This window comes from Hemicordylus capensis, chromosome 3 (genome assembly GCF_027244095.1).
Source record: "Hemicordylus capensis ecotype Gifberg chromosome 3, rHemCap1.1.pri, whole genome shotgun sequence".
NCBI lineage: Eukaryota > Metazoa > Chordata > Lepidosauria > Squamata > Cordylidae > Hemicordylus > Hemicordylus capensis.
This window is the reverse complement of record NC_069659.1, coordinates 226,390,149-226,403,597: the sequence shown is the minus strand read 5'-3', so window position 1 is coordinate 226,403,597 and position 13,449 is coordinate 226,390,149. Positions and strand designations below refer to the sequence as shown.

Genomic DNA, 13,449 nt, shown 5'->3' with positions numbered 1-13,449 from the left:
CCTCCCTTCCCTCTGAAGTGCTCTGTGCCACCAGAAAATATTTTATTTATTTTTTTACATTTTATATCCCGCTCTTCCTCCAAGGAGCCCAGAGAGGTGTACTACATACTTGAGTTTCTCCTCACGACAACCCTGTGAAGTAGGTTTGACTGAGAGAGAAGTGACTGGCCCAGAGTCACCCAACAAGTCTCATGGATGAATGGGGATCTGCCCCTGAGGGGGGGTCACACAGCCCTAGGAACATAATTTTGGATGGCACAGAGTGCTTCAGAGGGAAGGGGAGGTAGGTAACACCTCACCTCACCCCCAATGTGAGTGTCCATGCGGCTTTAGTCTGGAATGCAGCATGCTGCACGCACACTTTGTTAGTCTGGATGTCAGCCACTGGCATGAAGAAACTGGGCATCTTTCAGAAGTTAAGATTGTTAAGTTGCAATCCAGAGATTCAGGAGCACAGCAGAAGGCATTGTGTACCTGCTTCTTTTCAGACTCAACCAAGAAAAGCTCCAAAAAAACCCAACAGCCTGTTTGAATGTTCAGACCAAGCACCCCTTCCCACGCCACAGCTGACTAGCACTGAGAGAGCCATTCACTAAGAATTCCATCTTTAACCATCTGCTTTTTGGGCACCAACACTGCTCCTCCCACAATAGTGATGATTGTGCAGGCAGATTCCTGAATAAGTGCCTCCCCTTCCTATGGCTTGATTAGGAAGACTCAGTGTAACAAAGGTAGGTGAGCTGGTCTTGTGGTAGCAAACATGTAGGACCCTTTGCTAACAGGGTCCACCCTGGTTTGCATCTGAATGGGAGACTACATGTGAACACTGTAAGATATTCTCCTTAGGGGATGGGGCCACTCTGGGAAGAGCACTTGCATGCTTGCATGCAGAAGGTTCCAAGTTCCCTCCCTGGCATCTCCAGACAGGGCTGAGACAGACTCCAGCTTGTAAGGTTGGAGAAGCTGCTGCCAGTCTGTGTAGACAACACTGAGCAAGATGCACCAATGATCTGACTTGGCAGAAAGCAGTTCTCTATGTTCCTATGAGCCAACATCTTACAGAAATCAACATGACTTAAGCAACTGACTATTGCACTGATTTCAATGGAAGCTGGATAAACTCTTCCTAAAATCAATTCATTGCCTAAGATCAAAGGGCGTGCATGCGTTTACTTTGATCATAGACTTATAGAGTTCATTGGGAGCCATTGAGGAGTGAGCCTGCTCCTACCTGCATAGACTACCCCATCATTTACATAGCTCTATCTAGCTTTTTTTTTTTTTTTACTATGCTAGAGAATGACAGAAAACTGGTATGTCTGTCTGTGAACTCTCTCTATTTTATGATTGTAATGAAGCAATTCAATTTTTTTACCAATGGTACTGATTTATAACAATCATATCACTCTGCAATATAGGGTGGTATAACAATTGTCCTACACCTAATATGGCATCCTGCTTCTGAGAGCTGGACTGACAGTTAACACTCTAGAAAATGCATATATGCCTAGTGTATGCTGAAAAACATGCAGTGCTGTAAGATAAACTAACAAGCACTTTCTTGGCCCCTACAGGCAACTAGTTAGTGATCTGGAGCATGAGATCATATTGCTTATTTCAGAGCTTGAAAGCACACATATTTTATTAATGGCTGTGTTTTCTCAAAATTATTTTAAGGAAGCAACACAACCATATCATATTATCTGATGTACGTTGGATACTCATGCTTTGAAAACTACTATTAACTCAGAAAGGGTACAAAATCAATGCTTATAAGCCAGCAAGTCTGCTGCACTTTAGAAAGATAAATGGATGTCAGCTGCAGAAAGGAAAGCAGAGAAGAAAACATTAAAGGAACAAGGAGGAAATGTTTTGTATGGCTTTTAGTAGGAACATCCTACTAATTTGAAGATGGCCAGAGATTTCTTTATTTATGTATATCCAACAAGGATTTAAAACAATAAATAGCCAAACCAGTGAAGTTGTTATCGTTTCTTCCATCTTCCAACTATGGTTTATTTTTCTCATTTGTTAGAGCTTCTGTATTAGAGAAGCTTTGGTAAAATGAAGGTATGAAGCAGAAAGGAATCAGATGCCCGACTTGTTTGCTTTGCCACTGGAGACACACACACAGGTTTAAATTACAGCATATTACAGGACTAAACTGGTGATGGAATATTTACTGTGCCCTTGTAAGAGGCTTCCTCACTCCCCCCCGCACCCCACACACAACACACAGATTTACACATTTCTTTACAAAAGGCTTTGAAAGCCTTCCAAATTAATTTTCCCCCTTTATTAAACAAGCATTTCATATTTGTTATCTTACCTTTCATAATGTCTTCGAGTACATGTAGCTGCACTTGTGCTTCCAGGGTTGCCACCTAATTCATCATAAATATGTTTCCATTGTCGACGGGCTGTTATCTGTAAAAGTGGCAATAGAAAATTTAATCTTGCATCTTTACAGGTTCCCCCTCCCACCAAGTGTTTGAGTTCACAGCAACAAATGTATATGTGACACATTTAGAACATAATGTACTACAAGCACTGCTAAAGGCCCCGCAAAATGGACTGAATGTGTATCTATGACTCTGTTTTAGCAAAAGATGTCATTTTACACATTTGTTTCATATAATTTTATTTATTTATTGTACAATTGGGTTTTACCGCTGTCTCATTATCAAGCAATTTTGCTATTTTGTGTGTGCAGTTCCTTGAAAAGGAACTTCAATCAATTGAGGGTCATTAACTATCAACATGTATGCAGACAAATCCCTTGGTAAATTATGAAAATGAATCTCAAACTAAGCACAAATAATAATTACATAGTTATTTTAACTGAGTTAGTGAAAATGAATCCATTGCAAACCCTTAATCCATCACAGCCTCCCCTAAATCCACACAGAAATATCGCCTGTAACTCTATATGTTACAAGCAGTTTATTTTCATCCGTTTATGTCAGTAAAATATATAGATCAAATGGTAATGCAATCTAAATACTCTCCAATGCTAATATTTGAGTTATGTCCTATATTTGGCTAAATGGAAGAAAATAAACATCTTGTAAAGTATCGAGTTGTGTGCTATAGTTTTGGAGAGGGGTAGGTTCTTTGTGAAGAGACTATAATCCAATAGAATAACATATGGAAGACCTGGCAAAAGAAGTATTCTGAAAGTCACACCATTATTTCATATAGGCTGCTATATATATATTTTTAAAAAACAAAACAAAAAACAGGAAGAAAAACTGGAATAGAAGAGGCATAACGTGGCAAAAAGGGTGGTAGCAATTCACTCTTTTTAGCATGTACTTCACAATAATAAGGGGGGAGGGTTAGTGGAAAATGGTAAATAATAGAAATCTGTGGAATTCTGTCATTTTTGTGGTATGATGTAGTGCCTAATATATTCAGACCCACAGACTTTACAGTTACCCACAATGTTTCCGATGGAGTTCACCAAGGAGCCAAAGGCAGCAATCAAAAGAAAACAAATATCAAAACTTGCAATCTGGGGACCTGTAATTTTAATCTAAAAAGGAGAGGATGAGTGGAGCAGTTAAATATTATAGGGTAAATGGCGCCTTTCCTGCTCTGCATAAAGATAACGCTTTCTTTGCAGAAAGCAGGCTTCAGAAGGAAAAGACATGTTATTTGGTAATGTTATAATTTTAGAGAAACATCCTTGAAGCTTATCTTTGTTTTGTTCTCCTTAAACATAACCACCTCCTAGCTGCCGATTAAATCAAAATGCCTATTTGTTCATCAGTATGATGAAAAACCTAAAACCCTCTTTTTCTCTCCCACCTAACTTTAAGGAATGACTGAATTATTGTAGATACGGGAGAACCTCATTAATTTTGGACCCAAAATCTGCAGTTTTGCACATCCATGGTTGGGCAACTGGCACCCGATCTTGGTATATACAGGGAGATATATATACATTTTTTGCATATCCTTAGACTTTGTGTAGGGGCGCAGGTTTCTGGGTCAATTCTGTTAAAAATGTTTGTGTGGGGCGGGGTTTGTCAAAAACACACAAATTGCAGTGTTTGGGGGGCACTGCTGGACAGCTAGGGACAGACTAAGCACAGTAGGACACTTCCCTCATGACTTTAGGGCAATTTAATCTAACCCCCACAATTTAACCTAACCCCCACAATCCCATACAATTACTCAGTATTCATGGTTTCCTTATCTGCGGTAATTGCAGAGAATGGATCTCACATGAATATAGAGGTTCTCCTTTACCAGGTATGCATCCTGGTCCCATGATCCTCTTCCATACTCTGTTGGACACTGAACATTCTGTGCACCTAGAACAGCTGTTCCTCATACACAATGGAATATAACATCTACTGCACACAGAGCACACCTGCCAGTCCACTGCTTTGCTTTCTACAGGAGGAAACCCACACAATATGCTTGTGCATGTGCAGATCTACATCTCCATTTATGCATGCACATGACCACAATGGCACTATAGTGCAGATCAGCCAACCTCTCTTCATAGCTCAGCTATCATAAGAAAGAGGAAAGAATCTGCATACAAATAATTGCCATTTTGTGCTGAAATATCCCAGGACTGACCACATGGCCAATAATGTTTTGTACATGAAGCTATGTACATTTTGACAGTGATGATTCAGAAGTGATGTTTATTGCTAAACACTGGGAAAGTATGAAATTTACTTAAAGTTCTGAAAGACAAAACAATAATAAAAATCAGTGACTTTATCTGCAATCATAAGACTGAGGTCTGGCCAGGAAAAACTAATGCATCTGTTTAGCTCACAGTGGGAGACATTTGCGAACCTTCAGTAGTGATGGACAGGTGCAACAGTTCTGTGCTAGTTAAACATCCTCTTGCAAGTGCCTCATTGCTTTGGAGGTTGGCCACTGCTCTCTTGGAGATATTCTGCTTTGTCTAAAGTGGTCTCCGTCCTGCTTTCATTAAAAGCTGGTTATTCTTAACATTTGCTGAGGGTTCTTTTTCTCTGCCTCTCCAGGCTGGCTAGAAAGAATGCCTCTACCCTAAATAGGCACATTGCGCATGCTAATGCGCCACCACAGCCAGCTCCAGAGCTCTGGCACACAGACACAAAGTGTTAGAACAGCTGCTGCAAGAAGGGGTAGGTAAGAGCATTAAGCCCTCTTAATACTGAGGAATTCACAAACTGATCTCTGACAGGCTGAAGAGAACAGAGTCCTTCCACAGAGGGGGAAGCAAAGCTCTCAAAGTGGTTTGACTTCAGGCAAGTTCTCTCAAAGATCTGAAGTATACTGAGATGGAAGCTAGTAAGCAGGTCTGAAACAAGAACATGTTTAAGGTCATTCACATGATCTATGCTTACCCAGCTGGGGGGAAAACAGGAGTTGTCCTGTCTCCCCCCGCACGATTCAAGCTGCTTTCAGGCTTGCTAGTCATGCGTGCCCACACCACCGCCATGCAGTGGCTCCGAGAGTGGCCAGGGAGTGGGAGGAAATCAGGCGGAGGCCTATCTTACAATGCACCACGTAATAAGCCCTGTGCACTGGGGGATTCCCCTGTGAGCCGGGCACTCTAAGCGGTGTGAGCCGGGCACATTCCCCCTGTGAGCCGGGCATTCTGTCTAGCTAGGGCTGCTCGTGTGAACAGCCTCTGTGTTTTGATTATAATAATGGTGGTCAAGTTAGTTCTTGATATAGTTGTGAGAGAGTGTTCGTTGAAACCCACTATAGATTAGAGAAATAAAGTGACAGATAATAATAGCCTTCACCTTAGGTCCTGTGACAAATGCTGCTAATTTTGAAGATAATGGTAAAAATACATTGTCTGATTAGGATCATCTTTCAATTAAAACTGAATAACCTCAACTTGAGCATTCTGAATAATGTATACTTGAGCAGGATAGATGGTCCTATTCCCAACTGCTAATGCTAATTTTAATGTGTGAACTGGTTTAATAGAACATTTATTTTCTAATCCAAATTCAATTTGTTTTTGGCAGACACGCATCCTCTGAAATCAATAGGCCAGCATCACAAACTTTCCAAAGTGATATTGCTAAGTTATGCTGATATGGGGCTGAAATACCCACAGTTCCTGGAAGTCTTGACCCTATGCTTTATTTAACTTCCAGAGGGGGGGGGGACTAGAACCTCTTGTCATAATCTTCTTAAGGGATGTAAGCAAAGCACACAGGTTTCTGTAAAGTTCAGCAAATCATGACTATCATCATATTTAGAACATGGCTGTTCACATTTAAATTTGTGTCCAAATTAGCGTTGATGTTTGCTTTGATCTTTATTCTTCCAGTCAAAGTCTGCCCCTTCCTATCTTTTTAAGACACATGCTAATATGAGGTGGGGGGAAAGGCATAGTTTGCTTGGGATCTCGCCTCACTACAGTATGTACCGATGGCATATTTCTTACCATAATTGTACACTAAGATTCACCAAGCCAAACACACCTCACCTGCCAATTACAACAGCCCAGCAGAGCCTAGTGTTTTTCTGCTACCTGCCTGGGATTGCAAATACAAGGGGTGGAGGTGTTCTTTGCCCCTGGCAGCCCAAAATACAACACTTGATAGGACACAAGTTGTACACATATGTTCCCTACAAGGGTTGTTAAGCGTTTGGGTAGCGGGATGAAAATATTTCCCCTTCCGATTCTAACTAATCATTTAAACACTGGAATGCAATTATTTGCTCAAGCCTCCTAGATTCTGGGACTGTCAAACCCGTGTTCTGCCTTCCTCCAGAAAGCAGGCAGCAAGTCTTTGCAGGCCACTATCATGTTGCCTTACTTCTACTTCTGCTACTCCTACCCTGGTACTATCATCAGCATCTCATATTGTAAGTGTGATCTTGCCAGGTTCTGTAAGGATAAACAGTTGAGCTACTTCCTGTGGTTAAAATTAGGTCATGAAGGGAGTGAAACAAACCTCAGATCAGGAAGGCTTCCAGGAACCTGGTTTTAAGAGACTGTAAAGAGAAAGCACTTAGGAGAACCCACCAGCATTGTTTGTTTTTACCTAGCCAGTACAGAAGGCTTGGCGCAATAATGCAAGCGCAGTGCAAAGCTGCTTTGTATAAGATCTCCTGTATAAGATCATCTATGCTAACTAACTTTGCCTCTTTACTTCTGCTAAGGATGCAACAATATTTGTTCTCTTCAATTTTACCATTCATTCTGAGACAGTAATTAACAACTGCCAGTAACAAGCTTGAACACAAGCTCCTGTGTCAATTAGAATCTATATGGAAAAGGGAATATGATAGAATAGAGTGGGTTCAAGCCTACTAGAATGTTGGCTTTCCCTGAAGAACAATCATGGTGGGTTTGAAACAGCTTGGGGCTATCTTAAAGCTTAACTTGAGTTGATGCCTTTGGATTTTTCCTTTGTAATATTTGGGTTTTGTTTTTGTTTTTACACATATATACAAACAGGCAGCAAAACAGCTTGCTAATCCTGCATCAGTCTCCAAAGTCACATTACTACTCCCAAAGAATTCCAAGTGGATTCCAATCCAGTTAACTCCGTCTAAAACCTCTCTGGTTGACACCCAGACTAATGAAGATCTGGTGCAGTACGTACAGTATGTGCTATGGGGGTGGGGAGGTGATTTTAGTTATCTCCCCTTCCCTGTGTAACTGACTGATTCCTGCAAATATGTCCCTGAGGGCTGCATGATGCTCAGGGACATATTTTCAAGAGTCACAGTTGGTTACAGACAGCGGGGGGATCGATGAGAATTGCTCCTCCTCTGTAGCATGTTCAACATCACTTTATACATGCTTTGTTAGTCCAGATGTTGACCGCTGTCTTTCATTCTCTCTAGATTTAAACTTATTAAAAGGTAAAGTGTGCCATCAAGTCGATTTTGACTCCTGGCACCCACAGAGCCCTGTGGTTTTCTTTGGTAGAATGCAGGAGGGGTTTACCATTGCCTCCTCCCGTGCAGTATGAGATTATGCCTTTCACCATCTTCCTATATTGCTGCTGCCTGATAGGGTACCAGCGGGGATTCGAACTGGCAACCTTCTGCTTGTTAGTCAAGCATTTCCCCGCTGTGCCACTTAAGGTTATTACAAACAGTTTATTTACTCCTCCCATGAGTTTTAATCTCACACAGGGGAGATTTCCAAGTCTGAAGGAATGAAGGAACACATTCCCAGTCATTAAGGAATATTAGCATTCTTTTGTCAAGTCATTCCCATTACTCAGTCTGGCAAAACTACTGAAAGACCCTCTCATTAATTAAGATAGCAAAACTCATAGCAGAATATAGCATCTCATGTTCTTTAAAAGGGGCTTAGACAAATTCATGGAGGACAGGACTAACTATCATTGTCTACTAGTCTTGATAGTAATAAGCTACCTCCAAGCTCAGAGGCATGATGTCTCTCAAGAGGAGCAATAGCAGGGTATGCCTTCATCTCTTGCCTGTGGGTATGCCACTGTGGGAAACAGGATGCTGGACTAGATGAGCTTTGGGCCTGATCCAGTTATGTTCTAGTTATCAGTAGCTTTTAACTAAATGGAACCTTCTTGTTCAGAGGCAGTATATCTTTGAACACTAGATGCTAGGGACAAACAACAGAAGAAGGCTATCATTTTCATGTCCCACCTATAAGTTTCCAGAAGCATTTGGCTTTCCACTTTAGAAACGTATTTCTGGACTTTGGTCTGATCAAGCAAGGCAGCTCTTATATTCAAGATGCACTTCAAAATTCTAAACAATCTAATCTTACAAAACTGCAGGCATAGCAGCCCTGAGCTAAGCATGTGCAATTAAGATCATGCAATGGGGTGGATGTCTGAAATAGAGAACACCAACATAGTAGTTCAGGGTCAAACTGAACTCCCCCTGGTTTGGTCCGACCCTGGACCGAACTCCCCCCAAAGTTCAGGGGGTTCGCGGACCTTTACATCCTTAAAAAAAAATTATTTTACCTTTTATTCCCCTCAGGGGAGTTCCTGGAGGCAGCGGGGGGGGGGGGTTCACAGAGGTTCCCCCTCCCACTGCCAGCCTTCAAAATTACCCCCTCGCCTGGTTCGGGAGCTCTTCGAACTGAACCGGGGGGGGGGGGGTTCGAGGGGGTGCCGGACCGAACTGGCCCGGTTGGGTTCGAGCCTTGAACCGAACCAGGCCAACCGGTTCTGTGCACATCCCTAGTTTGGATCAGAGTAGACAACCACAGGGCTCTGTGGTCGCCAGGAATCAACATCGACTCAACGGCACACTTTACTTTAGGTCTGTACTGATGAAAATCTATCACTTGACTCTGCACCGGATGTACTCTGTTCCCACATAAAATTCAACTTGTGTAATCAGCACCACTGTTGCCTCTAACAGGGATTTCCAGATGTTGACAATTACAACTCCCAGAATTCCCAGCTGCAGAGACTTTTACTTGGGGATTCTGGGAGTTGTAGTCAGCAACATCTGGGAATCCCTGTTAGGGGGAACACTGATCAGCACTATGCTTGGACTGAGATCCAGTGACCTGCACAAGCACTGGGACTTTCCCAGCACCTTCTCAAATCACAACCCCTTGTATCTCTTTGAAAAGCCTCTTCTGAAATGAGGGCACCCTTGGGAGCGGGATCTGATGTGGCACTACAGGCTACAAACAGAAGGGAAATGTGGTCCTTGGATCTCAGTCCAAGTGTCCAGTCTGCATCCAGCAGCGCTGTGTTCACAGGAGTGATGCCAACATGGGCATCCTGTGTCTTCTGCCTCAGCATTCATTCACCTGCTTTGGCTGAATTCCAGGCAGCAAAACGAACCGCTGCGCAGACATCCCCTTAAGCTCAGTTCAATCACAATTATGAAAAGTGAAATCAGAACTGCTAATTCCTTGCACATTATGAAATTGCCATTTGTTTGATTCACTATATTGGAAAGTAAGTATATCTCAAAAATTGTAACATGATGTAAAAATTCAATGAATGTGGCACTTTGACAAGCTAAATATCTTCTGAGTAGAAGGTGTTGTTTTTTGTTTTTGTTTTTTAATGTTTTCAGCTTTTTTTAATGGACAAGATTACCAGATTGCTAAAAATCCTTAAGGGTTATCTTGACTTTGCCTTGTCACTACCCACCTGGCAATTGGACTTATTTTTGTTTTGTAAATTACACTTATTTGAATAGGAGAAACTGAAGAATATAAGTAGAGGATTATGATCTAGGACGGGTGCCATTAAATTGATGGCTCCATTTTAATAGGCTTGCCTAATTTCATTCGCTAATTGCATCTCAACCAGCTGACTGGGCGCAGAGCATCTGCGCCCCTAGTTCTCCCTTACTCTCCCCCCCTTCGGCCCCTTCGCCCTGACTCTTCCTCCTCTTCCTGACGTCCCAGCTGCCTCCTCACCCTGGCAGCCAGGCCCGCCACTGCCGCCTCTTCCCACCGGCCGCCTCCTCAGGCCAGCACAGTTTTGCCTGCCTGCCTGCCAGCTGACTCCTCAACCCAGCGGGGCTTCAGCTGCCAGCTACCTGCCTCCTCAGTCCGGCAGGGCTTCAGCCACTGGCCGAAGTCAGGAACTCTTGCGAGTGGTGCTGCCACTCTCGCAAGAGGTTGCCACGCATCCAAGACCGGCCTGTCTTGGAGAATTAATTATATAAATAGTCCCAATCAGTGTTCCTTCTAACAGGGATTCTCAGATGTTGTTGACTACAACTTCCAGAATCCCCAGCTACAATGGCTTTTGCTTGGGTATTATGGGAGTTGTGGTCAACAACATCTGGGAATCACTGTTAGAGGGAACACGGGTCCCAAGACATTCCTGCATAAATATATGAAAGTGAAAATATATTCAACATTATATCATGTAAATATGCAAAGCTACGTGGAGGCAGTATCTGTTTTGCAAAGTGTCCAAAAAAAAAAGAAGAAGCAAAATTATTTGGGATATGAAAATAAGTTCAAGGAAGCAATTTCAAGAATGTGATTAATGCGGATAAAGTCAGCAGTCCTAACAGGTACAAGGAAACCTTCCTTCTGGGGAGAGAATGTGCTGTATAATATACTTGTTAGTGTCCAATGCCAGGTTTGTTAAGTACTCTGGCTCTCACTCCCTGCTCAGATGGAAGTGATACTATGCATTGCCATCCCAAACTTCCCTATTCTCCTCTGCCTTCCTCCCAGGTTGGCAAAAGCCTGTTGGGTGGGATAAAGCTGTTATGGGGCACAGGATAGTTGCCAAGTTTTAGCCTTCGCCTGGAACAATCAGCACAACTAGGAAGGTGCACCGACAAAAGCAACACCGGGCCCCCTATTGGTGGGGCTACAGCCATCTGCCTGAGTTACACGGCTTTGTACTTCTACGAAAAAGCTGCATCACTGTACGGGGATATTGCCTGCAAATGGTTGAGAAATAAAGCTGCCACCACTTGTCTCATAATTGATATTGTATTTGTTTATTTGGCACAACTAAGGCAATATACAAGAAGCCCTGAATTATGCATTACAGATAACATTACATTGGTAAGAGAGAATGCAAAATTACTGCGTATGATCCATCTCCATGTGGGCACAACCATCCATGTGTGAAAGGATCAGCAAAAGGCTCAGTCAAGCCCTGTTTCCTTCTCCCCACTTCTGGGGATATAAAACACTGCACCTGATTTAGTTACCGCCCAGCAATCAGCTTTCTATGCTATTTGCAAACAGAAGCACCACCACACCCTTGTTTGCTTGCTGTTTACAACCCACACTTGCTGTTTGTAAAATGCATTTAACAAAAGCTGCAGCCAAATCTTTTCTCTCTCCAACCCGGCCCATGGGGATGTGCACAAACCAGTTCATTGGTCCTTTTACGGACCGCCGAATTGGTTTGGAGGTCTGGAGCAACTGGTTTGGAGGTGGGAGGATGCCCATCCCCCTGCTGTGTTTTCCCTGTTGACGCTGTCTCAGGGCTGCTGAGTATTTCCTTGCAGCCCTGGTCAGCAGCATCGTACTGGAAGTGGCCGGTGTGCGCATGTGATGTGCATGCACACACCAGTCACTTCTGGTATGATGCTGACAGGGGCTGCAAGGAGGCACACAGCAGCCCCATGTCAGCATTTTTGGAGACAACGCCAACAGGGGAAATACGGCAGGGGGTGGGGTGGGCACCCTCTCTGCTCTTTAAAAGGTAACCCCCTCGCCTCCTGGAAGTGCACAAACCCATTTGCGCATAGCCCTACTCACCCACCCTATGCCAGTTTGCAAGAGGCAGTCTCAAACACACTTCCTTGGGAGTAAATTCCATTTATTAGTGGGACATGCTTCCAAGGAAGTGTGTCTGAGACTGGGGTATTCATTTTTGCAAAAGCATTTCCACCAAATTTGAAATAAAGCTGGTACTGAAATTGCAACTGGTCACCATCAGATTTCTTAAGGAAGAGCTGCCATCAAATTGCCAAAAACAAAATCCAAGGCAAAGCTGGAAATTCCTGCTCAGCCAAAATATCATCTCCTTTTCAAAGCATAATGATGATTCTTATGAAAAATCCAAAGCAGCAAACAACTCAATAAAATATAAAACCAAGATATAAACCAATTGCGATTAAACTAGTGAAATGTATTTTATATTAAAATTAGTCCAAAGGAATACTAAATTTTAAAAGCTTTCCCAAACATAAAGGTCTGTTTAATATTCTTTCTGAAATCTAACAGAATGCCCTCAACTCCTGCCTGTAGGCTTCCAGTAGCATCTGGTGGGCCACTGTGTGAAACAGGATGCTAGACTAGATGGGCCTTGGGCCTGATCCAGCAGGGCTGTCCTTATGTTTTTAGAGTTGGGTACCTGCAGGCATAACTAGGGAGAGAATTCCTTCAAATCAAGGCAACAAAAATGTCCTGCTTCTAGACCCATCAGATGAGTACATCTCTCCCAGTGAAGGGCTATGGACAAGAGTCAAGGCCTTCTCTGCTGATCTTGCTTGCTTCACTTTACTTATGTCTTCTGTCAGCTTTTAATCTCTCATGTATAACAGCTGCTGGTTTTCACTGCAAAAACCATTTCAGAAAAATAGATGCCTCTTCTCTTCCATGTGACCAAAAGCTCAATTCAGACATTATGACAAAACATAGTTTTACTATAGTTGTTTTTATATTATCTCCTCATCTCTCTCATACACACACCACCTGATGTGTGTATCTCTAGGTGGTCTACACAATTTAAAGCCCAACAAATATAAAACAGAGTAAAAACAAAACAATTTAATAGAATAAAAGAGCCATCCTAAGAGCCATCAGAGGTGGAAATGCTCTTATTTTGACAGGGAACATATTCCAAAGCCCTGGGACTGCCACAGAGAAGGCCCTGTCCTGAGTCGCCACTAGTGGCAATCGTAACCAGACCTCCCCAGCAGTGTCCCCTCCAACAGGGATTACCAAATGTTGTTGACTACAACTCCCAGCATTGCCAGCTGCAATGGCTTTTGCTTGGGGATTATGGGAGTTGTAGT

General features: G+C 42.8%; 1 protein-coding gene and 1 long non-coding RNA gene across 5 annotated transcripts in view; one reads left to right on the top strand and one right to left on the bottom strand.

The window, feature by feature from the left end:
- Nucleotides 1–13,449, bottom strand: part of ARID5B (AT-rich interaction domain 5B) — a 276,705-nt gene that overhangs the window by 38,064 nt on the left and 225,192 nt on the right. For all 4 annotated transcript variants that reach the window (XM_053308880.1, XM_053308879.1, XM_053308881.1 and 1 more), the window contains one exon: nucleotides 2,330–2,427. In XM_053308880.1, coding sequence (XP_053164855.1) covers nucleotides 2,330–2,427 — 98 coding nt within the window. The remainder of the gene's footprint in view (nucleotides 1–2,329; nucleotides 2,428–13,449) is intronic.
- On the top strand, nucleotides 493–1,981 carry LOC128350477 (uncharacterized). Its single transcript, XR_008319349.1, has 2 exons — nucleotides 493–731; nucleotides 1,678–1,981. It is a non-coding gene; the product is annotated as an uncharacterized LOC128350477 (long non-coding RNA).